This window comes from Mustela nigripes, chromosome 13, assembly GCF_022355385.1.
Source record: "Mustela nigripes isolate SB6536 chromosome 13, MUSNIG.SB6536, whole genome shotgun sequence".
Classification (NCBI taxonomy): Eukaryota; Metazoa; Chordata; class Mammalia; order Carnivora; family Mustelidae; genus Mustela; species Mustela nigripes.
The window spans coordinates 137,044,867-137,071,360 of NC_081569.1; the positions used below are offsets into that span (position 1 = coordinate 137,044,867).

The 26,494-nt window shown below is 39.2% G+C and overlaps 1 protein-coding gene across 2 annotated transcripts in view; it reads right to left on the minus strand.

Annotated features, from left to right (window-relative positions):
* The window catches only part of ATG2B (autophagy related 2B), a 74,954-nt gene that overhangs the window by 46,198 nt on the left and 2,262 nt on the right, over nucleotides 1–26,494 (minus strand). The window contains exons 2-11 of one of the 2 annotated variants that reach the window (XM_059373920.1): nucleotides 15,580–15,742; nucleotides 12,443–12,595; nucleotides 11,461–11,563; nucleotides 9,957–10,119; nucleotides 8,878–9,057; nucleotides 5,061–5,157; nucleotides 4,640–4,825; nucleotides 3,473–3,624; nucleotides 3,275–3,380; nucleotides 1,427–1,688 (exon numbers count right to left, since the gene is read on the minus strand). In XM_059373920.1, coding sequence (XP_059229903.1) covers nucleotides 1,427–1,688; nucleotides 3,275–3,380; nucleotides 3,473–3,624; nucleotides 4,640–4,825; nucleotides 5,061–5,157; nucleotides 8,878–9,057; nucleotides 9,957–10,119; nucleotides 11,461–11,563; nucleotides 12,443–12,595; nucleotides 15,580–15,742 — 1,565 coding nt within the window. Of the gene's footprint in view, nucleotides 1–1,426; nucleotides 1,689–3,274; nucleotides 3,381–3,472; nucleotides 3,628–4,639; nucleotides 4,826–5,060; nucleotides 5,158–8,877; nucleotides 9,058–9,956; nucleotides 10,120–11,460; nucleotides 11,564–12,442; nucleotides 12,596–15,579; nucleotides 15,743–26,494 lie in introns of both variants that reach the window. The other variant, XM_059373919.1, reaches the window with a different exon arrangement.

Below are 26,494 nucleotides of genomic sequence, written 5' to 3' on the forward strand. Positions count from 1 at the left end.
TTTTTTTAAGATTTTATTTATTTATTTGACAGAGAGAGATCACAAGTAGGCATAGAGGCAGGCAGAGAGAGAGAGGAGGAAGCAGGCTCCCTGCTGAGCAGAGAGCCCGATGCGAGGCTCGATTCCAGGACCCTGAGATCATGACCCAAGCCGAAGGCAGCGGCTTAACCCACTGAGCCACCCAGGCGCCCCAAAAGGTCAAACTTTTCTTAAAATACTAATATATGTGCCTAAACCATTAACATAAAATATAATCAAAAGAAACTTTCATATTAACATGAGCATATTAATATTATACATATTAATAATATTAATAATATTATACTTACAAATTTAATTATCTCTTCATCTATTAGGACTCAAACCATGAAAGAATCACTGGCTATGTGGGCAGCTTTCTTTTTTTTTTTTTTTTTTTTTAAAGATTTATTCATTTGACAGAGATCACAAGTAGGCAGAGAGGCAGGCAGAGAGGAGGAAGCAGGCTCCCTGCGGAGAAGAGAGCCCGACGTGGGGCTCGATCCCAAGACCCTGGGATCATGACCCGAGCCAAAGGCAGAGGCTCCAACCCGCTGAGCCACCCAGGCACCCCAGCTTTCTTTTTTTTTAAATAAAATTTTGTTGTTGTTGTTTTTAAATAGGCTCCATACCCAGCATGGAGCCCAATTTGGGACTTGAACTCACAACCCTGAGATCAAGACCTCAGCTGAGATCAAGAGCTGGACATAACCCACTTAGCCACCCAGGTCCCCCCAGATGGCTTTAACTTCTTAAAGCAGAAACTGAAAATACAGCCTCCAGGCTCAGGATCAGCCTTGGTACCCTCTCCCACCCCCAGACAATGGCATGGGAGTCATGTTGTGTCCATGTCCCTTCTCATGAGCCCACTCCACTCTCAGCACCATTGCCATCTCTGCTGAGCCAGTGACAAAAAGAACTATTTTTTTATTATAATGGTGCCAATATTTTAACTGGCAAAATATAGCCAAAAAACTTGTCAAGGGTGCCTGGTTGGCTCTGTAGGTTAAGCGTCTGACTTTAGCTCAGGTCATGAACCTAGGGTCGTAAGATCGCGTCCCAACTTTGGGCTCCCAGCTCAGCATGGAGTCTGCTTCTCCCTCTGCCTCCACTTCCTGCTCATTTCTCATGTGTGTGCTCTCCAACCAATGAATTAAAAAAAAAAAATCTTAAAAATTGTCAAGAGCAGAGAAAACTCCAGATTATCTCATCTTATATGCAAATAGTTTTACATGCCAAGCAACCTGAGTAAGAGATTCTATGGTAAACATTTTTGTAGCACTGCAAGAAAACCTCACTTATTCCCTCATTTACAAATAAAATGTGAATCAAAAAAAGAAATAGGCAGATAAAAAAGCACCCATACGGTTCTTTTTCAAGCATCATTAATAAACATGAGAGAATTTACCTAAGGTGATCGTGTTTGCAAGCTTCTGCAAATACTGTTCGAAAAGACTTAAAATCATCTGTTGAAAATCTTGCTGGGTCAATCTTTTCTATACAGGTAAAGAAAGCTATTGCCAAAGGTGTCAGTGGATTAAGGTTCAATGACGTTTCAGGTGGTGATAAAGGATCAATGTGAAGCACGGAAATGGAAAATGTTCCCACAGCTAGTCTGAAAATAAGTTCAGGCCTGGATTCATCCACTGAAACAGATCTAGATGGAAGAGCTGAAACACATAGGTTAAAATTATAGACATAACATTTAATACTTAAAAACTATCCATTACATCAAAATTATAAAGAAATTACTCAAGTGTTAGTTTTAAAAAGCAGGTGACCACAGAACAGTCTGAATGATATTTGATATTAAACAAGTAAGATAAACTGTTATCTTTCTACATTTGATATCCAGGGTTCTTGATACCTGAAGTGTCAAAAAGAAACATATGAACAAAAGTTTTTGCATTAATAAAACTGATTGGAAAAGTCAGAGATTAACCCAAAAGCTGCTCACCAAATTTTCCTTTAAGCCTTTGTGTCTGTTCAATTAAATTTTGCAGAGAAGAAGCAGGGAAATACAATCAAAATCACAGTGAGATACCATCTCACACCAGTCAAAACGGCTGAAATTAGCCAGTCAGGAAACGACAGGTGTTGGCAAGGATGCAAAGAAAGGGGAACCCTCCTACACTGTTAGTGGGAAAGCAAGCTGGTGCAGCCACTCTGGCAAACAGTACAGAGGTTCCTCAAAACGTTGCAAACAGAGCTACCCTATGACCCAGCAATTACACTACTAGGTATTTACCCTAAAGATACAAATGCAGAGATCCGAAGGGGCATGTGCACCCAAATGTTTCTAGCAGCAATGTCCACAATAGCCAAACTATGGAAAGAACCTGATGTCCATCAACAGATGAATGGATAAAGAAGATGTGGTGTATATCTACAATGGAATATTATGCACTCCTTAAAAAGAAATGAAATCTTGCCATTTGCAATGACGTGGATGGAACTAGAGGGTATTATGCTGAGTGAAATAAGTCAATCAGAGAAAGACGATTATCATATGATCTCCCTGATAAGAGAAATCTGAGAAAACAAGACAGAAGATCGTAGGTGAAGGGAGGGGGAAAATGAAACAAGATGGGACCAGGGATGGAGACAAACCATTAAGAGACTCTTAATCTCAGGAAACAAACTGACGGTTGCTGGAAGGGAGGGCCGTGAGAGGGATAAAGAGGCTGGGTGATGGACACTGGGGAGGGTATGTGCCATGGTGAGCTCTGTGACTTGTGTAGGGCTGATGATACACAAACCTATACCCCTGACACAAATAATACATAATAGATTAAAATAAAATATAATTTTAAAAACTTTTTGCGAAGAAGAGGCCTGAGGTTCTCTTTCAAGGAAAATGTAAACAATGGAACAAGTACTGATGGTTGATTTAGACTCCTGAACTGCAGTAATAACATGAAACTTGCAGTGCACTTTTTACTAAAGATATTTAACTACACAAAGACTACCGTGAATGGGCAACTATTTTGATACTTCATGGTGAGTTGTTCAACTATGCTTCACATTTTCTTTCTATTAAATGGTCTAGATCAAAAAAAAAAAAAAAAAAAAAAAATACATGAAGGGAAAGAAAAGCAGCAATAGAAAGGCATTTTCTAGAAACAAGCAATTTGTTTTGATTTTTCATTTTTTTAAAATTCCAGTGGAAATTATGGGGTAAGAAATTATGGGGTAATTATGGGGTAAATTATGGGAAATTATGGGTAAGACCCCATAAGGGTCTTACACTACTTACAAGTCTTCTGTAAACTTGGCGGGTGAACTCGGTCAGACGGCAATGCGGACCCTCTCACTGGCTGTTCTTTATGAGGTTCAAGGAAATCTCCCCATGTTGGCTGAAGCTGTAAAACAATTTTTTTTAAATCACATGATTATGAAGTATAGAATTTCAGAAGCCACTTTTCAAGAATAGAACAAAATTGAAATACTTTACCACAGTAGCACTTAATGGAGATCCTGCTGGAGTATTTGTGTATGTACTAGTTAATGATAACTCAAGGTCCATATTTGGAGGGTCTCCCAGTGGTGGAAGAGAAGAGAGACTATGGGACATGTCCATATCGGCCATGGAGAAGAAAACTTCTTCTTCTAGACAGAATTAAACCTTGTCAGTTGTATAATTCAGGTCTTTAAAGTAAGTTAACATACATTAATAGAGTATTCTTCAGATTCTCTGAAGTACACTGATGCCCTACAATTGACATTACTTCTGATGGGGTAATTTGTGAGGATCCAAGACATAAATGGCATAGTAAAAATGCTCAACCAAATACAAGTTAACAAAGTTTATGTTCTCCTATCAGTGAACCTGTTTTTTGTTTGTTTAACATAAGATTCGCAGAACTACATAGTGTATTTTTAAGAGTCATGTGACAATTTAGAAGTTAAAATCCAACTTTAAAATAGTACAAACATCTCGCAATCTCTGGTTTCATATAAATACAGCATTTTTAAATTAAAAAAAAAAAGAAACACCTGAATGTATTAGTTTAGAATTCTGTTTACATTTCACTCTTTCTGGAAGTTGTTTTACCCTCATGCAAATGAAGTTTGTTATGACCAAAATTTCTTGAGTAGACTTTAATTTTTTAGTTTTTAACTTATTTAGTTCAATTTAATTCTGTACTTAAGTGGATTCTTACTAAGGTATCATGCTAAACATTCCAAAACACCTGTAAAAATGCAAAGTAAATTTGATAAAGACCCTATTTACATGTAATTGATGGAAGAGTAGGAAAAAAAGGGTTCCATTTAAGAGCACCTGTCAATCATTATACAGGTATGTAAGAATTTGACAAAATGAGTAATTACCCACAATTTATCTTTTGTGTAAGTCTACATTTTTGTAAACTGTCCTTAGAATTAAAAAAAAGAAAAAAAGTCACAATTTACAAAATGAGATTACACAATCAAAAAAGGATACGTGAGCCAGTGCATCACTGTAACGCTATGGTTAGATCAACTTACAAATTTAAACCTTCTTAGAGCTCCGATCTTTTGTTCTTTCATTACTAAACTCCATTTCACCACAGCCAAATTAGGCTTACTTTGCTCTATGTTGACAACATAGGAATCTCGTGTCAATGCTTCAGTTGCTTACCACGGCTAGAAGGTGTACGAGCAGATTCTGTCTCATAAAAGCTTTGCTCTGAAGATACACCTGCTGAGAGGGAATCTTTTCTCAAATAATACCGGTTTAATTCCATCTGAATTCGATATTCTTCTTCTTGCTGCATGGGTCGGTTTTTTCTATCTTTATTAGCTAACCCTATTTTGCTAGAATTTTCTACAAGTATAGAAAGGAAAGGAAAACAGTAATTAAATTTGGAAGTAATCAATCATCTCTCTCCCAAAACCACTTGTCCAATACCAACAGCAACTTCATGTCCCAGTCAAGCAGAACTACCACTATTTAATATTAATCAGAGCTCTGTAGTAGCTTTAAGCGACTAGCTAGGAATCACAGAATCTGAAAAGTTTTAAATAAAAATAACAACAGAGTTGCCTATTGTCATACTTGCCTGGTCCAGCAATAGCTGCTAACATATCCAAGAGCAAGTGCACCTGCCTTGGTGACAGGAAGAGATGAATAGACTCTATCTGTCCATCAATATCCAACTTCAAAAAAAAAAAAAAAAAAAGTCCATTCAGGATAAACACTCTTTAAAACCTCATCAGCACAAATCCCATATACTTTCACGCACTGAGAAGAACACTCATTCCTCAGTCTTAGATTTCTGCCACCTAAGATTCCCTCCACTCATTTACACAATCTAAATGAAAAGACTTAAAGGCCACCAAACTGTTGTTCTCAGGGGGAAAAGCGTCTTGCAAAATTCCATGTTGGCAAGTCCAATGTCCTATTTTCATCTCTGAGTCTTCTGAGTATTTCAGGTATTTGAGGAGGCTTCAAGCCAGTCACTAGGAAGGATATGAAGACAGCAACAGCACAGAATTCATTCCCAACAGGATTTCAGACTCAAATCATAATCCTCAAAGCGGGATTCAAACCAAGAGCAAATAAAGCTGGCTTTCCCAAGTTTGCCCATGGATAACGCTCCTAGCACAGCACGTGAGGCCCTTCCCTACCAACAGTGTGCCTCTCCACACGCCCAGGCAGCGTTCCACAAAGCCCACTCTGCCGGGCAGGAGAGTGCAAACCACAGCAGAGATGCTCACACAGTGGGTGCTCACGTGGACTGCCTCCCTCTTTTTCAAGTCTCTGTCCATTTTTCCTCCTGGAAAGAAAAGCCCCAGCCAATCTCATCCTGATTCCTGTGGAATATATATATATATATATATTTTTTTTTTTTTAAGATTTTATTTATTTGATAGAGATCACAAGTAGGCAGAGGCAGGCAGAGAGAGAGGAGGAAGCAGGCTCCCTGTGGAGCGGAGAGCCCGAGGTGGGGCTCGATCCCCGGACTCTGGGATCACGACCTGAGCCAAAGGCAGAGGCTTAACCCACTGAGCCACCCAGGTGCCCCTGTGGAGTATATTCTAACAAAACAATTACTCTATTTTCTACACCACACTCTAACAAGTTGAGTATGCCTGCCTTACTTTTCATTCACCTCCTCTTGGGGTAATGCTAAGACTCCTATTATCTTTACGCGGTTTTGCAATTTTAAAAGAATTCAATTAATAACATTTATATTTGGGGAAAATGGTATCCTCCCCAGGGCAGGGGATTTCCTCTAATTCTAAAAACAAAAAACATTGCATAGTAATGCTGAGAAGCTTCCATGATCTGAGAATATAATATATTCTCCATGAATGACAATCATCATATCACCTTTTTTCTGAATATTGGGGAACTATGCTTTCATTACATTTCCACTCATTCTAGTAAGTCTCCTGTTTTACAGACAAGGACACAGGATCATAAAGATTTGCACAAGGCCATCTACAGACCCAGAGCCAGGATTTTAACCTAGGCTGACCTAGATGGGAAGCCCTAACTCCTCCCATGGTACAGCTCTCCGTGGATTTGTTTTAATGGGGCTCCTTGCTGACAGCTGTCATCCCAGACGATGAATCAGCAAGGAGTTTAGGCTGGGGACAGTGGGAGAATCTCTGACTTAAAAACTGGTTTTTAAATTTCTTAGTATTGAAAACATAATCTCCGACCTTTATTAGGATGGGTGATCAAGAGTTTCACTTCTAATGTTCATAGAAATATTATTTGTACATTCTAAATTTGGCATACAAAGAACAAAGCACCTCTTACTTTCCTCTGGAAATAGAAAAGACAGAACGTAATTTCAGACTCAATATGACATAGTAACTAAACAAAAGGTCTATAAATTCAATATATACAGCTCCTCTATTTTTTTACATGTTGGAATCCTGAAAGTATATGTTAAAATTGAACATGTGAACAATCCGGCTGACACACAATTTGGGGTGGGTACCGTCTCAGAGAACTAAAAAAAACTTTAAAAAAATTATTTTTTAAGATTTACTTATTTTAGAGAGAGAGGAGGAGCACAGATGCATATACAAGGAGGCAGAGGCAAAGGAAGAGGGAGAGAGATCTCAAATAGACTCTGTATGAGTGTGGAGCCCAACCCAGGGTTCAATCTTCAACCCTGAGATCATGACCTAAGCCAAAATCAAGAGTCGGACACTTAACTGACTGAGCCACTGAGAGGCACCCCCCCAAGAAAATCTTTCATAACATTTTGATCCCACAGTTGAAAAACTTGTGGATCTAATGAACATCAGAAAGACTAAAGATCTGACTCCTGAGTACCCCCAACCAATGCCATCTTTGTCTATACAGCATTAAGTGTCTGGGATTTATGTTTCTCAAAGCTAGTATCTTGTATCAAATATAGTATCTTGTATTTTTCCATTTAGCCTTCATCTGCATTAAGTAAGAACAAAAGGTACTCAAACTCAAGTTACACAAAAATTGCCATGTAGGCAAGGACAGTAGTATCTCCAAATATCAAACACTGGCTGGCAAATAATGCCATCATGCTCTAATTCCAGATGTTCATTTATCACCTAGTACACAGATGTCCAAAAGTAACACCAAAAGGCACTTATACAAATTAACACATAATGTGCAAGTTTCAGTTTGCACAAAGTTCAATGTACAAATGTTGAGGACTATCTAATTTAATCAAAAAAGAACTAGAGAAGTGACTGCCATGGTTCTTCCTTCACGGAGAAATAGCTAATGCGTTCCTGGGAGGCATGGATGTGTTCATTTCCTAAGGATATTAGCACCTCGGGATTCCCTGTAGTGTTAAAACATACCTACAGCTTTCAGGTTATTTTATGAACAGGCTTAAGACCTCACACCACCTGAGGTAGGACAGAGCAGTAAGCAAAGGAGAGGAAGTAATCAGCAACAGGAAGGCGGGCATTCTGATCATCCCCTTCCTCTGCCTCTAACTGTAGAGACGCGGGCCGACCCAAGGATGGACTGCCAGAGATCCTCCATCCTCTGAAAATCTCCTGTGGATGCACGAGTCCTCATTGCTCCCTCTTCTTCACTGTCCCCACAGCCATGTCTATACCCTTTATCACATGTTGTATTAAAGCAAAGACAGTATTTCCCTCTTCTCTGCATCTCCCCCAAGAAACTGCACAGGGCCTGGCATCTAGTAGTCACTCAAACATCTAGCTAGTTAGGCCAGTGAGTAAACAAATGAACAAATCCTGATACTTTCTTAAACTACATTTCACAGAGATTATATGGAAAATTGTTTTCAAAGTTTGAAAATAACACTTCACAAATACATTTTCAACAGACTAAATATAGGGCTTCCTGATTCTCCAGCAGACTGTCCAACACTGTTCCCTAAGAAACAAGTGCAGTTGTCTTTACAGGGTCTTCAAAAATACATAAGACACCATGAAAAAAAAAAATCTCTTTTCATAAATAACAACTATAAAAATGGTCATTCTGTTCAGAACACGCCTAGGTCGGCATTTTTACATGCATAAAATTAAACATCTTCTACAGTCAATTTCTTACTTCCAAATCTCTTCTCCTTTAAACTGAATGGTATGATAAAAGTCTTTAACAAATTCCTAATTTATTAACTCATCAATGTTTCTGAACTACTAGAATGGGGGAAAGTGAGTGCAGGAGACAATGCTAACACCTGAGCATGAGCAGGGGCTAAAGACAGTGCTCACGTGAGGCCCTGAGACCTCAGGACAGAGGCACCAGCCTCCAGGACAGAGGGCAGCCTACACATAGAACCACCCAGAGTAGCTAATCAGTAGCTAAACCAGTGTCTTATAGCTAAGACACATTTAATCACATTAAAGAATACCTGTACTTCTGTTTTAACTATAGAAAATGAAACAAACACTGACCTTAGCTCCAGGAAGCACTTCATTCTGTTTCAGCGTGAGACTCAACTCCAGTCTACCAATGAGCCCTCCAATCTGCACTGGGTCAGAGGGCGCTACCTCTGGTAAACTTCTAGTTAATTGTGGGTGCGGCTCATATACAATTTTGGGATTCCAGCTAGGTGACAGCTTTGGCTCAGTTTCCTACAATGAGGCAATAAGAATAAAGTAATTCTTTAAAACACTTTAGTGTAAATAACCCGAAATGCAAAATACAAATGTCAACTTAGAGTAAAGTATTTGACATGAAAAACTGTATTATGTGACAATGAATAAACCAGTGACTTATAGCTAAGTAATAAAAGCAAATCATGGAAAAGGACTTTATGGAAAAAAGCATATCTATTCAAATTACAGCAATAAGAAAACTTAATAAACATTCTATAATCATAAAATTTTGAATAATGTAAAAGATAAATTATGGAAAGACTGATTTATAAAAGGACTCACTACTCTTACAAAGGATTAATACAAAGTTCCTTAATTATAAAACTTTTTTAAGGTTTTTTTTTAAAGTATGATTTGTAAGTTTTCAGCCATACATTCATTATGTAAGGTAAATGTGAACAAATGTGCTTTTGTTTTTACTATAAAAGTGTATTAGCTGTTAACATGCCATTTTCCCCACGTGGTACAGTATCCAGTGTTATATCCAGCACTGGCAGGAAAGGCATCAATCATAAATAGGAGCATTTTTAAAACTTTAAAAAGCAGGTCTCCATTACTGAGTATGTGGGTTAACTTCCAGATCAGATGGAAACTCACTAACACATATTCTATATCCTAACACAACTTAATAGCCCTCCTTTAAACTATTTATTTATTTATAAATTTATTTTTGGAGAGGGAGAGAGCAACTTTTAAGCAGGCTTCATGCCCAGTGCAGAGCCCGATGCGGGGCTGGATCTCACGACCCTGAGATCATGACCTGAGCCGAAATCAAGAGGCAGACGCTCAACTGACTGAGCTACCCAGGTGCCCCTAATTTAAACTTTTAAAAAATCTTTGATTTAGTGTTTGTTTTCTTGGTTTGTTTTTCTTACCGCTGGTGCAGTTGAACACACTGGGGAAGATTTTGCTGACGCAGAAAACTCCTCCCAGAAGAGAGACACTCCGGAGAGCTGGAGTAACTTGTGAGCAAAGGCTGTGGGCTGATGCACATTAATTCCTGAGGCCTCATCAGCAGCTTCATCACAGTAGACAGTTCTCCATGTTCAAAACAGAAAACGTTGGTGTAAGAAAACCTACTTGCAAGTCTAAGAAACACACATAGCTTTTTAAGGTGAAGGGTTTTCTAGTGTCACCACTCCTCAGAAATTGCCTCATGTGGTCAGCATCAGAGCTTCACTACAGGAAAGGTTTTCACCAAGAGACCTCAACCTCAAGAAGGATAATTTTATGGGGTTCCTAAACTGGGGGGAGAGCTTCATAGCTTCCTAAAGTTCGCCTCAAGGAAAACAATTCCTGTGCTCCCTCACAAACATCTCTTGGTAACAGACAGCATTTGGCTCCAAGTCACAAGCCCAAAATGAACGACATTTCTTGAAATCTTATGACTATTATACAAGTTCTTAGGACTCACCATTTCATTTTCAACAAAATACAGAAGGTACTTCTACATCCATGAGATTTTAGATATTTTTTAATATACCATTTCAGGTAATCCAACCTAATTTCAAAAATCTGTTAACAATAACTATTTGACTAACAGGTAATTTAATGATGATAGAAAGATAGAAACCATAACATATCTGCTTAAAATTTGGTAAAAGCTCCCAACAGATCCCTGTACAAAGTGTCTTTGGTGCTCAGTGCACACACTTCCTTCCGCACACTTCAGTCACATTAAGACACAGGTGAACAGTGACTACCTCAAGGGCAACCCTCTCGGTCTCCTCCTTCTTTGGGCACTTTGTATGGTCTGTATGTTATTGTACTCTCAAAAAACTTGGCTTTGCTCCCCACCAAACAAAACAAAACACAAACAATGACGACCTCAAATCAACACTCAGCTATTTATAAGGCTCCAAGTGGGCACGGAAAACGGAGTCCTGGTTTCCATCTTTTTAGTAAATCACTATAGCACAGATACTCTCACAGAATCCTCTCAAAGAAAACCATAGGCGTAGCCTTTCTCATGAAAGCAACACTTACATCAAGCACAGGAAAGCAAAGAAGACCTTCGTATTAAGGAGACGCGCCAAAACAGGGTATCACTAGTAAGAAAAATCTCAGGAGTGCCTTCAACTTAGCAGCGCTCACACACTCACAATTTTCATTTGACATTAACTAAAGAGAATCATTCACTCTGAATCCTACACAGTACTATATACAACTATACCTCAACTAGTACTTTTAGCTGTCAAGTAATGGGATTAGAACGATCTTGAAGAGCAGCGCTTTACCTGGAAACAATATGATGTAGTAGTAACTCTACAGCATCACTTCTAATCTCTAAAAGCATCATGAAATTTAATAAAAGTCAGCTCTTACTATTTATACAAGAAAAGAATAAGGTTGTTTATCCTCAGATATAAGAAGTCTTACCTTTCTATTCGAATTTCAAGTGCAGTTCCAGTTTTGGAATTTTCTGGCACATGTTCAATTCTCAAGACAGTGTCTATAAAGGTGACTTTCACTCTTCTTAGTACTAGAGCAAACAGGTAACTGTCAACATGAGACCACATGTATACGAAATAAAAATTTCTAATAAAAAGAATAATTACCAGTTTAATAAGAACTTATAAAATAAAGTAAAATCCCCAAATCTTGAGTTTGGAAATAGACATTGTGCCCTACTGAGCACCTACCCCAACACATCCCAACAGATACATGTGCAACGCCTAACACTCTCTAAACTCTAAACCCTTCATCATACAAGCATAATAAAAGACACAGAGGAGAAACTAGGATACAAAAGGACATGAAATTAAATTGAATATTTAAAATAACCTCAATTCTAAAGTTAAATTGAATATTTAAAATATTCAATTCTAAAGTTAAATTGAATATTTAAAATAACCTCAATTAAATTGAATATTTAAAATAACCTCTCAGGCTCTCTGCTCAGCAGGGAGCCAGCTTCCCTTCCTCTCTCTCTCTGCCTGCCTCTCTACCTACTTGTGATCTCTGTCTGTCAAATAAATAAATAAAATCTTTTTAAAAAGGGGGGAGGGGGCACCTGGGTGGCTCAGTGGGTTAAGCCTCTGCCTTCGGCTCAAGTCATGGTCTCAGGGTCCTGGAATCAAGCCCCGCATTGGGCTCTCTGCACAGTGGGGAGCCTGCTTCCTCCTCTCTTTCTGCCTGCCTCTCTGCCTACTTGTAATCTCTGTCTGTCAAATAAATAAATAAAATCTTTAAAATAACCTCAATTCTAAAGTTCTGAAGTGAGAAGAGAAACTCCTTAAAAAAAAAAAAAAAAATCACTCCAATGGATTTTCCTTATATAAGGCTTACTAAAAAGAAAGGTACTAAATTACTGGGGGGGGGGGGGGAAGAAAGAAAGAAAAGAAAATGCTCGAAGCCAAACCTGTTTCAATGGTTTCAGCAAACTTTTCAAGTCCTTCAAAAGGCTGCGATGCTTCTCCTTGTTCATCTGTTAATTTCTGGCTAAGACATTCTTTTGCCAATTGCATACTGCTGGTCATGAAACTTGACCAATACATAGGCTCAGAACCAGTTGCTGCAGAAAATACAGATTAGTCCTAAATAACTTCTCATAGTTACAACAAAGCCATTTCTTAAAATGTCACATTTGAAATAAATTCTTAATCTTTATTTAACATATTTAACATGGTATTTAACATCATGGTATTACCTAGGCATATGATATTCTATGAGATTTAAGCATCACCTTATAACAACTAAGAGAAAAAAAAAAATCACAGAAAGAAGTCCAGAGATACGTGTTCTCATTAAATGATACGTATCTGTCAAATGTTAACTTATTAATTCATTCAACGAGTATTTAATGCATGCATGGTACGGTTCAAAATACTGTAGAACAGGGGTCAACAAATTTCTTTTGGCAAGGGTCAGATGGTAAATAATTTAGGCCTTGTAGGCCCTACAGGGCCTCTACCCTGACTACTCAACACTCTCACTCTACTGCAAAAGCAGGCTGAGAGAATAAGGAAATGAATGAGTATGGTAGTGTTCCAATACAAATTTATTTACAAAAATATAACAGCTCAAATTTGGCCTACAGGCAATAGTTAGATGACCCTGCTGTAGGGGACAGAAAAATAATGATTAATTCTCCCCACAGAGAGCCTACAATATAGTGGAAGAAATGAGATATGGTTAAGAAGAATTAGTAAGCAACTATGCCATGTCAACAGAAAACATGGATGGCTAAACCAAGAGGATGACTGTTCCCATGGACAGAATTTAATAGGAAACCTGGTAGAGGTGGCATCTGACCTAGGCTCTAGAAGGTCAGTATAAATGTAGGTAAAATAGAAGAACATTCTTGAAGAATCCATGAACTGGGAAAAATCCTTCCCAGATCATCCCTCAAAGAATGGCACTACACTTCCTTACATTATTCAAAACAAACTGACAGATTACTACAATTACTGATTCCCAAAATGGAATTTAAAAATCCTTCTCGTGGAATATTTTTAAAGGCAGAATATTTGACTTTCCATAGGAAAATATTATTCTATCTACTCATCATGGTTAAAAAAAATAAAATATTCTTGTTAATTAAATGCCATTATCAAGGAGGATTTCCATGCACAGACTACCATTTTCAAAGTAAAGGTGCTACTAATTCTAATAAGCATAATTTAAACTCTGGTGTTCCAGAAAGTATTTAAGATTATAATTCTTCAAGTATTTCTTGACCAACATCACTTGCCACTCAAAGAATTTAAATTCAGAATTTAAGATGATTTAAATGGTGACTCTACTGGCTTAAAAAATACATACACATACACACACACACTCCAAAGCAGAAAATCTGAGCTATTTAACAGAGCACAGTGGTTAAGAATACGGACTCCAGAACTAGATTGCCTGGGTTAAGATCCCAAATTTCCACTGAACTAGCTATGACCTTGGACAAGTTACTGAATTCACCTGCGCTTCGATGTCCTGCTCCATAAAAATGGAGATAACAAACTCTATTTCAAACAGCCATGATAAAATAATATTGGTAAAGCACTCACAACAGCATCTGGCATGCAAGAAGCACTATAGACATGTTTAATAAGTCAGAAAATGGCATATATATAACTAAAGCTACCACCCAGATGTACTTATATAACTTACTACTTTAAAGCTTTTCCCTCCCAAATTTTTCTTTGAAAAATTTCAATCCTAAGGAAGAGGCGACAATATGGTGCAATGAACACCTGCACAGCCTTCATTTAGACTCATCACAGCTACACACACACACACACACTCTCTCTCTCTCCCTCTCTCTCTCATCCTTTTGCTGACCTATCTGAAGGTAAACTGCAGGCACCCTAACACTCCCAAAGATAACTCCTAAGAATACAAATATTCCCATGCGAAAGCTCAGTGACATGAACACGCCCAAGAAACACAACACTGACAAAATACTATCTTCTATACATTCTACACCCAAATTTCCCAGCTGTCCCAGTAATATCCTTCATAACAAAGACAAACAAAAACACAGGATTATCTACTGCAGTTATTCCTGACTTATCTTCTTTAATCTGGAACAATTCCTCTACCTTTCTTGTCTTTCTTGATACTGATACATCAAAAGAGTACCAGAATGTCCCTTATTTTAGATTTGTCAAATCCTTCTTCCTTACGATGCGATTCAGACTATGCACTTGTAACAGGAACAGTATATACATGACATGTCTTTGTCAGCCGTCACATCAGGACCCACATCATGGCCCTCTGACCCACTACTGATGGGACTAAGACTGACCATTAAGGTTGCTGTGGCAACTATCAATTTCCTCCACTGGGTAAAGAAATATTTTTCTCTCTGTAAACAGTGTGTCATCAAGGGGAAGTATGTTGGTACATTACAAATCAAGCTCCTCAATGACCTGTCACCAGGCAGGGTTAGGAATCACTGATTATTACCACCTCCATCAGTTTTTACCATGGTTGTCAAAACCATGGTGATGGTCTATCATTTTTTTCTACTCTAGTAAGTTGACATTCTACTGCAACAAAGAGCTTTCCCTTCTTCCTGCCTCCCTTACATACAGATTTGTATATATGGACGTAACAGTATTTGTAACAGTATGGATATAGAACTTTTTTTTTTTAATTCCACATGTTATAATCCATTTATTGTCATTAGTCCCAGATTTGGCCAAAGAGAGCACCCACAAGTCCAGTCCTCTGTCCTTTTAACATTTCTCCATCAATCTTTGAGCACTTCCTTGGTTTCTGGAACAATACTTTGAAACTTTAAAACACATGTCATTTTATATAAGTGGTAACAAATAATTAACCAAATCATCAGCATACTAAAGTTCCTGTGGGTAAACAGGGCAAGAAGTAACACTGAAGGTAAAATCACACACCCCCAAGTCCTAATATTCTATCTACTGATAATCTCACAAATAAATGCTAAGTAATAAATACTGAAATTAATACAGTGAGGCTACTTCCCCAATCGGCGAAGAACACAATAAAAACAAACAAAACAGAAACACATAACACACCTACCTAGGCGGGGTCTAGGCCGGAAGACCATTTCTAGCCCTTTCACTTCCAGTGCACAATTCTCCTGCAGCAAGGAGCCCCACGGAACTGATAGACAGATTGACTGTATGAATCCTTCAGTGACTTCTAAAGGCGCATCTGCTGACTCCAGGATCTCATTGAGACACTAAAGAGAAAAACCAAAAGCGTTTTGAAATCACAGGAGTGAGAACTCAAAATTGTTAACTTATTCAAAGACATTGAGTATACGCATGTATGTGTGTCAGACACTCCGGATACGGAAACCAGAATCCAAGATAAAGATTCTCCATCCTCAGAAGTTTACAAGATAGCTTACTATGTAAGACATACATAAATAAGGTGTTATGAGCTACATGAAAGAGGAAATGCACTGTACTCTTTTGGAGAATGTAACAGAACCTAACCCGGAGACCCAAGGCAGGCCACCTAAGAAAATGCCATTTAAAAGTGAGACCAGGGGCGCCTGGGTGGCTCAGTGGGTTAAGCCACTGCCTTCGGCTCAGGTCATGATCTCGGGGTCCTGGGATCGAGTCCCGCATCGGGCTCTCTGCTCAGCAGGGGGCCTGCTTCCCTTCCTTTCTCTCTGCCTGCCTCTCTGCCTGCTTGTGATCTCTCTCTGTCAAATGAATAAATAAAATCTTAAAAAAAAATAAAAATAAAAATAAAATAAAAGTGAGACCAGAGAAGGCTGAGGAGTTAACCAAACTAAGTGGTCCGGACAGAAACAGCAGTGTGTGAAATAATCAAAGAAAGCAGAGGTCAGAGAGCACAAGCCCACGGACCTGAGACATAAAAGTTTTTGAGAAGGAAAGGCTACTTTAGGCTCTAGTGTAGTGTACTAGGGTAAAGAGCCAGAGATAAAACTACACAGATAAGGGAGAGTGAAATCCAAACAGCCTTGTAATTCATGTTAAAGACTCTAACATTTATCTAACAGCAAAGTGAAGCCACTGAAAGGTTTTAAGCAGGAAACCATGATGAGATTAGAACTCTGTTCAGTTCTGCTACCAAGACAAGCACGTATTGGAAGAAAGCAAAACTTAGGCAGAAAGGCCGTTCTGAGTAAGAAAAGCTAGGGAAATTGGTTTGGTGAGGACAATGACACTGAGGATAGTATGAAGTGGACAGATTTTTTGTACAATATTAGGAAGTAGAATTAACTGGCATAATGAGAAATAATGAAAAGAAAGAATGAAGAATGACTTCCAGGTTGGGGAGCTGGGCAGCTGGGCAGCTAGCGGTGCCATTTACTGAGAAAAAACCTGGAGCAGGTTAGGGGAAGCTCGGTAGCAGAGTTCCAAAGAGTACATGTGAGCAGACATCTAGGCAGCGATATCCAGGAGGCAGTTGGATATCCTGGTCTAGATGTCTGGATAGCCATCTGGGCTGAAGATACAGAAGCGTATTATGAATCCTGAGGGCCAATGAAGCCCTAGGGTGAGGAGAGACAGCCTTTGGGAACTTGTATAGGGTTAAATGACAAGAGGCCTAGGACTAAGTCCAAATAAACACCAACATTTAAGAATTAAGAATCTGGGGTGCCTTAATGCTCAGTCAGTTGGGTGTCAGACTTGATTTCAACTCAGCTCATGCATGACCTCAGGGTTGTGAGATCCAGCCTTACATCAGGCTCCACGCTGGGCATGGAGCCCACCTGAGGAACCTGCAAAGTAAATTAGAAAAAGAGCAGAGAGGTAGAAGGAAAATCAAGAAAGCCTTACATCCCCCAAAATCGTGGAAAGACAAGTATAAAAAGTGGAGCAGTGCAACAAAAGGCAAAAAGAGGTCAAAGATTTTTGAGTGTCCACTGGATTTTCTTAATATTTAGGGTACTAATGATGTGGTAGGGAAAACCAGACTACAACAGAAGACAAAATGGATATAAATATACTTAATAAAATAATTAAGTGTATTTCTTGACAATGTACTTTATAAATTAAAATAACAGAGCACCTGGGTGGCTCAGTGGGTTAAAGCCTCTGCCTTCAACTCAGGTCATGATCCCAGGGTCCTGGGATTGAGCCCCGCATAGGGCTCTCTGCTCAGCAGGGAGCCTGCTTCCTTCTCTCGCTGCCTGTCTCTCTGCCTACTTGTGATCTCTGTCTGTCAAATAAATAAATGCCAGTGTATATGTAAGGTACTTCTTTCTGCACGTTATGGTGAATAGCAGTGTCATAATTCTTTGTCTACCTAATGCTGAATGTTGAGATTTAGACTGGCTCACATTTTATCATTGTATGTCACTACTTTAGAAGGCTTTCTTCACGCTGATGTTTGTGTAACCCTACAGACTTTCTGAAGAGTACATGGGCATGGGTGGTTTTAAGGTAAACACATTCATATCCTCAATTCCACAAATACACTCTGTTCTAAATCTGACCTTCCTGAGAAGAGTACTTAACCATGGCACCATGTTGCATCTCCTCTCCCATATTCCCTTGTACAATCTCCCTTTTTCCACTTCGCCAAAAAGGCTTATCTTTTCCCTTCCCAAATCCTTTGTGCACTGCCCAGGGTATAAAAATCTCCAGGAAGCACCAACAGTAAGTTTGCCAGTCTTTCCCTATCTTATACATATCTTTGGCATGACACTCAAAGTCAAAGAACTAAGTGATGTTGCTATTACAAAATCCCTTCAATTCTCATCTACTTATTGATGACTCAGGGCTGTAACTATTTTAAAAACTTAAAATGAAATTTATGATGAGCTCTATCAAATTCTAGTTGTAAGTATATTCATTTATGGGCACATGAACTAATCAGGGAAAATGGGGAAAGCCACCCACCCACATCACTAAGAAATGTATTCCCAGAGCACCTGGGTGGCTCATTCGGTTAAGTACCTCCCTTTGGCTCACATCATGATCCTGGGGTCCTGGGATTGAACCCCGCAGTGGGTTCCCTGCTCAGCAGGGAGACTGCTTCTCCTTCTCCCTCTGCCCCTTACTCCCAACCCCTGCTTGTGCTTTAACAGAATAAAATCTAAAGATAAAAAGTATTTCCAATAGAACTTTTCATATTTAGTTATTAGTTATAACATTTAGTTATTATTGTTTTGATCAACTGTACTTATAATCTGTACTTATAATAATCAGTTCCAGAGGGAAAAATGTTAATACTTAAAAAGCCTAATGATTACCTGAAGGAAATACTGTTAAGATCAATACGGGAAGCCCTTAGAGGAACAAAGGAAACCACTAAAAAAACTCAAAAAACATCAAGTGAGGAAATCATTAAAGCAATTAAAACAGGAATTAAATTTTAAAATAAATTAGAAAAAAATATTTAATGCAAAAGAAAGCTGGACAGTAATAGTAAATTTTTAAATATGATCAATTTCAATTTACTTTTTTTAAAAGATTTTATTTATTTGACAGAGAGAGGAAAAATCACAAGTAGGCAGAGAGGCAGGCATAGAGAGAGAGGGGAGGAAGCAGGCTCCCCGCGGAGCAGAGAGCCCGAGGTGGGGCTCGATCCCAGGACCCTGGGACTGTGACCTGAGCTGAAAGCAGAGGCTCAACCCACTGAGCCACCCAGGTATACCTAGCTACATTTTTATTGTAGAGAAATCACAGCATGATCAATAAAAGACTTAAGCATAAAATATATAAATTAAGATAAACTTTTGCAACTCAAGATGGACATAAGAGTTCAATGGGAAAAGATACAATGTTAAATTTCCAACTATTAATGAAGAGCTTGTTCAAGAATTTTTAAATGTATAATGGTGGGTATTCAGATCCTACTGGGTGAAAATATGTATTTTTTATATTAATATTTACAACACAATAAAAATTATTCTCTACAACTATTTAAAATGTTTCAAAAGAAAACTAAAGGCCAAGCTGGAGTCACTTGCCCCCCAGGACAGCAAATTGACTTAACTACAGTTTCAACCTCTCCAGGAATGAAATTTTACCCCCATCAATCTGGATTTTCTTGTTGGCAACCAATGAGGTAATCTGTCTCATGGGCTCTCCACCCCAAAGGAAGAGGAGGTAATCCACCTAAAACTCTTGTTCTTTATGTTGCGCGGACCTACACAGAGCAATGATGAGTACTACTAGGAATTCAAGGTATATTTGACAGTATGCAGGAAGAAAAACATTAAATTACATTTCTCTTTGTAGGTACCATAAAACTAACTAGGAAACTACACCCTTATTAGTTTAAACCAAGGCATCAGGATTCAAAGAGATAAAATAGAGCATTAAAATTAGAAAGACCTGGGGTGCCTGGGTGGCTCAGTGAGTTAAAGCCTCTGCCTTTGGCTCAGGTCATGATCCCAGGATCCTGAGATTGATCCCAGGGTCCTGGGATCGAGCCCCACATCAGGCTCTCTGCTCAGTAGGGAGCCTGCTTCCCTCTCTCTCTCTGCCTACCTCTCTGCCTACTTGTTCTCTCTCTCTCTCTCTGTGTCAAACAAATAAATAAAATCTTTTTTAAAAATTAGAAAGACCGGACTTAAATTAACATTTGATTAGCATGTATTACATACAGGACACCACAGGACACTGTTTTATCTATGTTACTGCACTGAATCATCATAATAGCTCTCTGAAGTACCTTTTCTTTTCGTATTTTCATGCCTGTTTTACAGATAAGGCAAATGAGATCAGAAGAGTTATTATCTCTGGGAGATGAGATTAAGGGCTACTACTTCTTACTCAATACATTCCACACATACACACACACACACACACTTCATCTTTCTTTACCATTGGAATTTTTTGCAACTGAGCATGTTAATTATATAATAAAAGCAAATAATTTAATATACTAAAGCATTTTAAAATACACACACACACACACACATACACATATATATATATATAGGCAATGCCAGCCTCTGTAACATGGGATCTATTATCAGACATCTAGGAAAATGGATTTGATAGCATTCTCTTCCCAATAAATACCACGTTTTCATCTGTTTCAATTTTGTGGCTACCTTAAACTTTTAACAGTTCAGAAAGGGTGTTTTATGGCATTGAAGAATAGTATTAAAAGAAATAATCTGGTAATGTTAAGATAATAGTTCTGAAAAGAGTCAACAGTTCAAGAATTTATACTGCACCACGAAGGTACAAAATACCATCTCTAAACAGATGTTTAAATAGGTCATACAGATACAGTCTGTAAATGTACTTGGGCAAATCCCCTATATTCACTATCATAAAGTACTTCGAAATTCACTCATTCTGTGAAACTACAAGGTCTACCACAGGAGAGTAAGACAAAATTCTCAGCCTACTTGGCCAAATGGATTCCCTGTTACCTACTCAGGCAACATTTTCCTCATTAGCCCAAAGCAGTACATTCTTGTGACTAATTCTTAACCTAAAAGAGCTACCTGAAGTGCTCAGCAGATGTCCTATCACAGATTAGACTTTTTCTTATGCTGAAGGCCCTTTTGCTTTCAGTTATCAGTGAGTTTCATGCACAAAGATAGAAAAAGAGAAGTTAACACTGGTCTACGGCACCATTTGGCATAGAATTAGTAATTGATGTTATCTGAACTAAAGATAATTTTATTACGTATACCAGTATAAGCAGGAAAGCAACAGAGAGATTAAGTTGAAATCAAGGTCTTTTCTTTTTTTTAAATCAATGTCTTAATGTCTATCTTCCTGGACATACTGAACTTCTGTGAAGAAAGGGTCTTTATCCACTTCTATATACCCCAGCCCCTCACAGTGACACCAGCTAGGAACCCAATAAATGTAAATGAACCAATTGATGAAAAAATTTCAGTTAAAAAAGTAAGAATAAAGTCAAAGTCTTAAAGAATTTCCTTCTTTCAATATTTTAAATTTTCAGCCACTTCCTTGGAAAAACAATTTTTGAACATATGGACCCACTACAGTTGTACAATACTTTCAAACACTCCGCTTCTATTCCTCCCTCCCACCCCTAAGCCCTTCCAAGGTAATGATCTCCAAAGTGCGTTATATGCATCCCAGAGAGCATAACAGAGGATTTATAAGTATATGGGAAGTTAGACATTCTATATTCAACTCTTCCACATTTTTAGATTTAAAAGTTGTGCCAATATTTAATATACGCATGGGCATTGATTACTCTCACTCACACCATTCATCAGACTGGCACAAGGTGAAGGTTCCACACTGGGGAAATGTTAAGCGTGGTGCCCTCACTTGGATATTCCATTTCAGCACACTGACAGTTATTTCGCATAGATTCTACATTAATAAAAACAGATCAGGGGAGGGGCATCTGAATGGCTCAGCGGGTTAAAGCCTCTGCCTTAGGCTCAGGTCATGATCCCAGGGTCCTCGGATCAAGCCCCGCATCGGGCTCTCCTGCTCAGTGGGAAGCCTGCTTCTCTGTCTACTTGTGATCTCCGTCTGTCAAATAAATAAATAAAATCTTAAAAAAAACAAACAAACAAACAAAAAAAAAACACATCAGGGGGCCTGGGTGGCTCAGTGAAGCCACTGCCTTTGGCTCAGGTCATAATCAGAGTCCAGGAATACCCACATCGGGCTCCTTGTGAAGCATGGAGCCTGCTTCTCTCCTGCCTGCCATTCCCCCTGTTTGTGCTTGCTCTCTCCACCTCCCTCTCTCTCTCTGTCAAATAAATACATAAAAATCTTTTTAAAAAATTATAAAATAAAGGGTGCCTGGGTGGCTCAGTGGGTTAAGCCTCTGCCTTCAGCTCAGGTGATGACCTCAGGGTCCTAGGATCCAGGCCTACACTGGGCTCAGGCTCTCAGCTTTGCAGGGAGCATGCTTCCCCTCTCTCTCTCTCTGCCTACCTCTCTGCCTACTAGTGACCTCTTTTCTCTCTCAAATAATTTTTTAAAATCTTTAAAATAAAAAAATAATAATAAAATAAAAATAAAAACAGATCTCGAAACAGTAGGGTCTTTGTAAAGAGACAGAATGTGACAAAAGCTTTGATTTCCTGGTTTTCTTAAGGCCAAATATTTAAGAGTTGAATTTAAAGATGATAAGCAGCTTTCTTCTACACAAAGAGTTCTAAATATACTGTTTATGTGATGACCCATAGCTATTAATAGCGCATGCTACCTAGTGGGTATATTCCAAAAAACAAAACAGACCATCTTTTCAAAGTGAAGTTATCACTTTAGGGGCACCTAGGTGGCTCACCTGGTTAGGTGTCTTGACTCTCGATTTTGGCTCAGGTCATGATCTCAGGGTAGTAAGACCAAGCCCTGTCTTGGGCTCTGCACACATCATGAACTCTGCTTAAGACTCTTTCTCTCTCTCTCCCTCTGCACACCCCCAAAAGGAAGTCAAGATATCACTTTAATAGTGAATGAAAAAATAACTGCTTTTCAGCGCACCAGCTGGCTAGGTTGGTAGAGTGTGAGACTCTTGATCTTGGGATTGTGAGTTTAAGCCCCATGTTGGGGAAGAGATTACTTAAAAATAAAATCTTAAAAAAAAAAAAATGAATGAATGAAAGAAAGAAAGAAAGGAATGAAAAATGAAAAACTGGAGCGCCAGGGTGCTCAGTTGGTTGAGTCTTCTGCCTTCAGCTCAGGTCATAATCTCAGGGTCCTGGGATCGAGCCCCTGCATCGGGCTCTCTACTCAGCAGGGAGCCTGCTTCTCCCTCTCCTCCCCCAAACCCTGCCTTGTGTTCTCTCGCTCTCCGTCAAATAAGTAAGTAAAATCTTTAAAAAGAAAAAAATGAAAAAGTGATTTTCAAAGGATACCTGTATTGCAGAGAAGACATTCTGGAAAATTGTATTTGGAAATGTTTCCATACATACATGATTTTGTTATTAAAACTATTAAAAATAGTCTATTTTTTAAAGTCCTCTACATAAATTATAAAAGATTTGAAAACACAAAAAGATTATCCCAGTGAATCAAAAAGTCTTAAAAGAATTTTTAAAAAATAGGTTCAAGGGGCACCTGGGTGGCTGTGGATTAAAGCCTCTGCCTTCGGCTCAGGTCATGATCCCAGGGTCCTGCAAATTGGGGGGGGGGGGGGGCCTCTGCTCAGCAGGGAGCCTGCTTCCTCCTCTCTGTCTCAGCCTGTCTCTCTGCCTACTTGTGATCTCTGTCTGTCAAATAAATAAATAAAATCTTTAAAAAATAAAATAGGTACTAAAGTTAACCTTTTATATATATAAAAATGCAACAACTTCCAATCAATTGGCAAGAAAAACTGAGACTAAGGAAGAAGGGAATGTAACAACCAATTTCAACACAATCCTGTGCATAATTGATTTTTTTTTTTAAGATGTATTTATTTGACAGAGAGAAATCACAAGTAGACGGAAAGGCAGGCAGAAAGAGAGGGAAGCAGGCCCCCTGCTGAGCAGAGAGCCTGGGATGCAGGACTCAATCCCAGGACCCTGAGATCATGACCGGAGCTGAAGGCAGGGGCTTAACCCACTAAGCCACCCAGGCGCCCTGCATAATTGATTTTTGAGAATCTAAACATTACGAATGTCGCCAATGATGTGATTCTTCCATTTGGATCTATGAATCTTTGCCAGGCATCTTGTTTCACTCATGAAAATCATTAAAATCAAGAGTCAAAAGCAACTGAATGTGGAATCAGAACTTTGAAGAGTTGGGACACCTGAGTAGCTCAGTCAGCAGAGTGTCTGCCTTCCGCTCAGGTCCTGATCCCAGAGTCCTGGGATGAGTCCTGTGACCTGCTCCCTGCTCAGCTGGGAGCCTGCCTCTCCTTCTGCCTTCCACTCCGGAGCCCTGTGTGTGCAGATTCACACACGCACGCTGTCAATCTCTGGCAAATAACATAAAATCATTAATATTAAAAAAAAAAAGAACTTTGAAGAGTTATAGCTAAGTGTCACATCAAAATGTATCCTAGTTCATACACAGCACACTAGAATTGATAAATCAGCAAGAACAAATGTCTACTGAATGCTTTACTATTTTAACTGGGCATATCCTTTGCCTTCAAGAAACAGAACAAATCATAATCTCAAATTAAGTCTAACCATAAACTGTTATGTTAACAATCCTGAAGTCAAATTGTAAATTCAATTATTACCACCTGGGGACCCTGGGTGGCTCAGTTTGTTAAGCATCCAACTCTTGATTTGGGCTCGGGTCATAATCTCAAGAGTCCTGAGATCGAGGTTCGAATCCATGTAGGGCTCTACTTAAGATTCTTCTCTCCCTGCCCTCACCACCTTCACCACAAACCCCCTCTGCCCACCCCCCGCACATGTGTGTTCTCATTCTCTCAAAGAGAAACAAAACATGAAAAAACAAAATAGAGCCAAAAAAACAAAATATCACTACCTCTGATTTCCCATGAAGATTAAAACTACACAAGAAGACAATTAAAAAAAATAAAATAAAACTACACAAGAGTGCCTGGCACAGTGCCTGAAATAAACAGATGCTCAATAAACTTAACCGCCTTTTCCCTAGCTTGAAGCCATGTGATTAGAGAATAAGGGGCTTGGGGCGCCTGGGTGGCTCAGGGGGTTAAGCCTCTGCCTCTGGCTCAGGTCATGATCTTGGGGTCCTGGGACTGAGCCCCGAATTGGGCTCTCTGCTCAGCGGGGAGTCTGCTTTCTCCTAACTCTCTGCCTGCCTCTCTGCCTACTATGATCTCTGTCAAAGAAATAAAATCTTTTAAAAAAGAGAGAGAGAGAGAATAAGGGGCTTAAGAATGACAGATTTGAATTTTCACAGTACCACTTGTTATCTGACTCTGGGCACATTTTTTAATTCCAACTTTAAAATAGAAATAGTAGGGTGCCTGGGTGGCTCAGTTGGTTAAGCCACTGCCTTCGGCTCAGGTCGTGATCCCAGAGTTCCGAGAATGAGTCCCACATGGGGCTCCCAGTTCCATGAGGAGTCTGCTTCTTCCTCTGACCTTCTGCCCTCTCATGCTCACTCTCTCGCTCTCTCTCAAATGAATAAAATATTTTTAAAAAATGAAATAAAAGAGAGGCACCTGGATGGATCAGTCATTAAGCATCTGCCTTTGCCTCGGGTCGTGATCCTGGGGTCCTGGGATGGAGCCCCGAATCAGGTTGCCCCCCCACCCCGCGGCGGGAAGCCTGCTTCTCCCTCTCCCACTCCCCCTGCTTGTGTTCCCCTCTCTCGCTGTGTCACTCTCTGCCAAATAATAAATAAAATCTTTAAAATATACATATATAAATAATAATATCCACCTTATTAGGTTAATGTGACAAGTCATTAAAAAAATAATGCCTAAAGTCACTCAACCCATAAAAGACAATAAATGTCTAATCCTCCTCCTCTAAGATAGCTTATTCATACCTATACTAGAAGTATGTAGATTCATGGGTCACTGAATTTAAAAATATCCATCAGAGGGCGCAGGTCATGATCCCAGCCAGGGTCCTGGAATCAAACACCACGTTGGGCTCTCTGCTCAGCAGGGAGCCTGCTTCCCTTCCCCTCTCTCTGTCTACCTCTCTGCCTACCTGTGATCTTTGTCTGTCAAATAAATAAATAAAATCTTTTTTTTTAATTAAAATTTTTTTAAAAATCCATCAGAATCCCTATCTTCAGCAACGAATTACAGCAATATACTACCCTGACACAATGTGTGGCATGGAATGCGCAATCCATTAATGTTTATTGAACTCCGGTGAATTACTACAGCTACTGTCACTAAGCCAACAGGCAGTCTGGGCTAGCACGCCCTAGCCTGGCGTGGGACTAGGTCTACGCACACCAGTGCTCTTTCCACTATCATTTGTGGTCTCCCTAATTAACTCATCTACTTACTGAAAAAAAATACATGTTTATATCGAAGGGTCTTTTTTTTTTAAAGATTTTATTTATTTATTTGTCAGAGAGAGAGCGAGCGAGAGCGAGCACAGGCAGACAGAGTCAGAGGGAGAAGCAGGCTCCCTGCAGAGCAAGGAGCCCGATGTGGGACT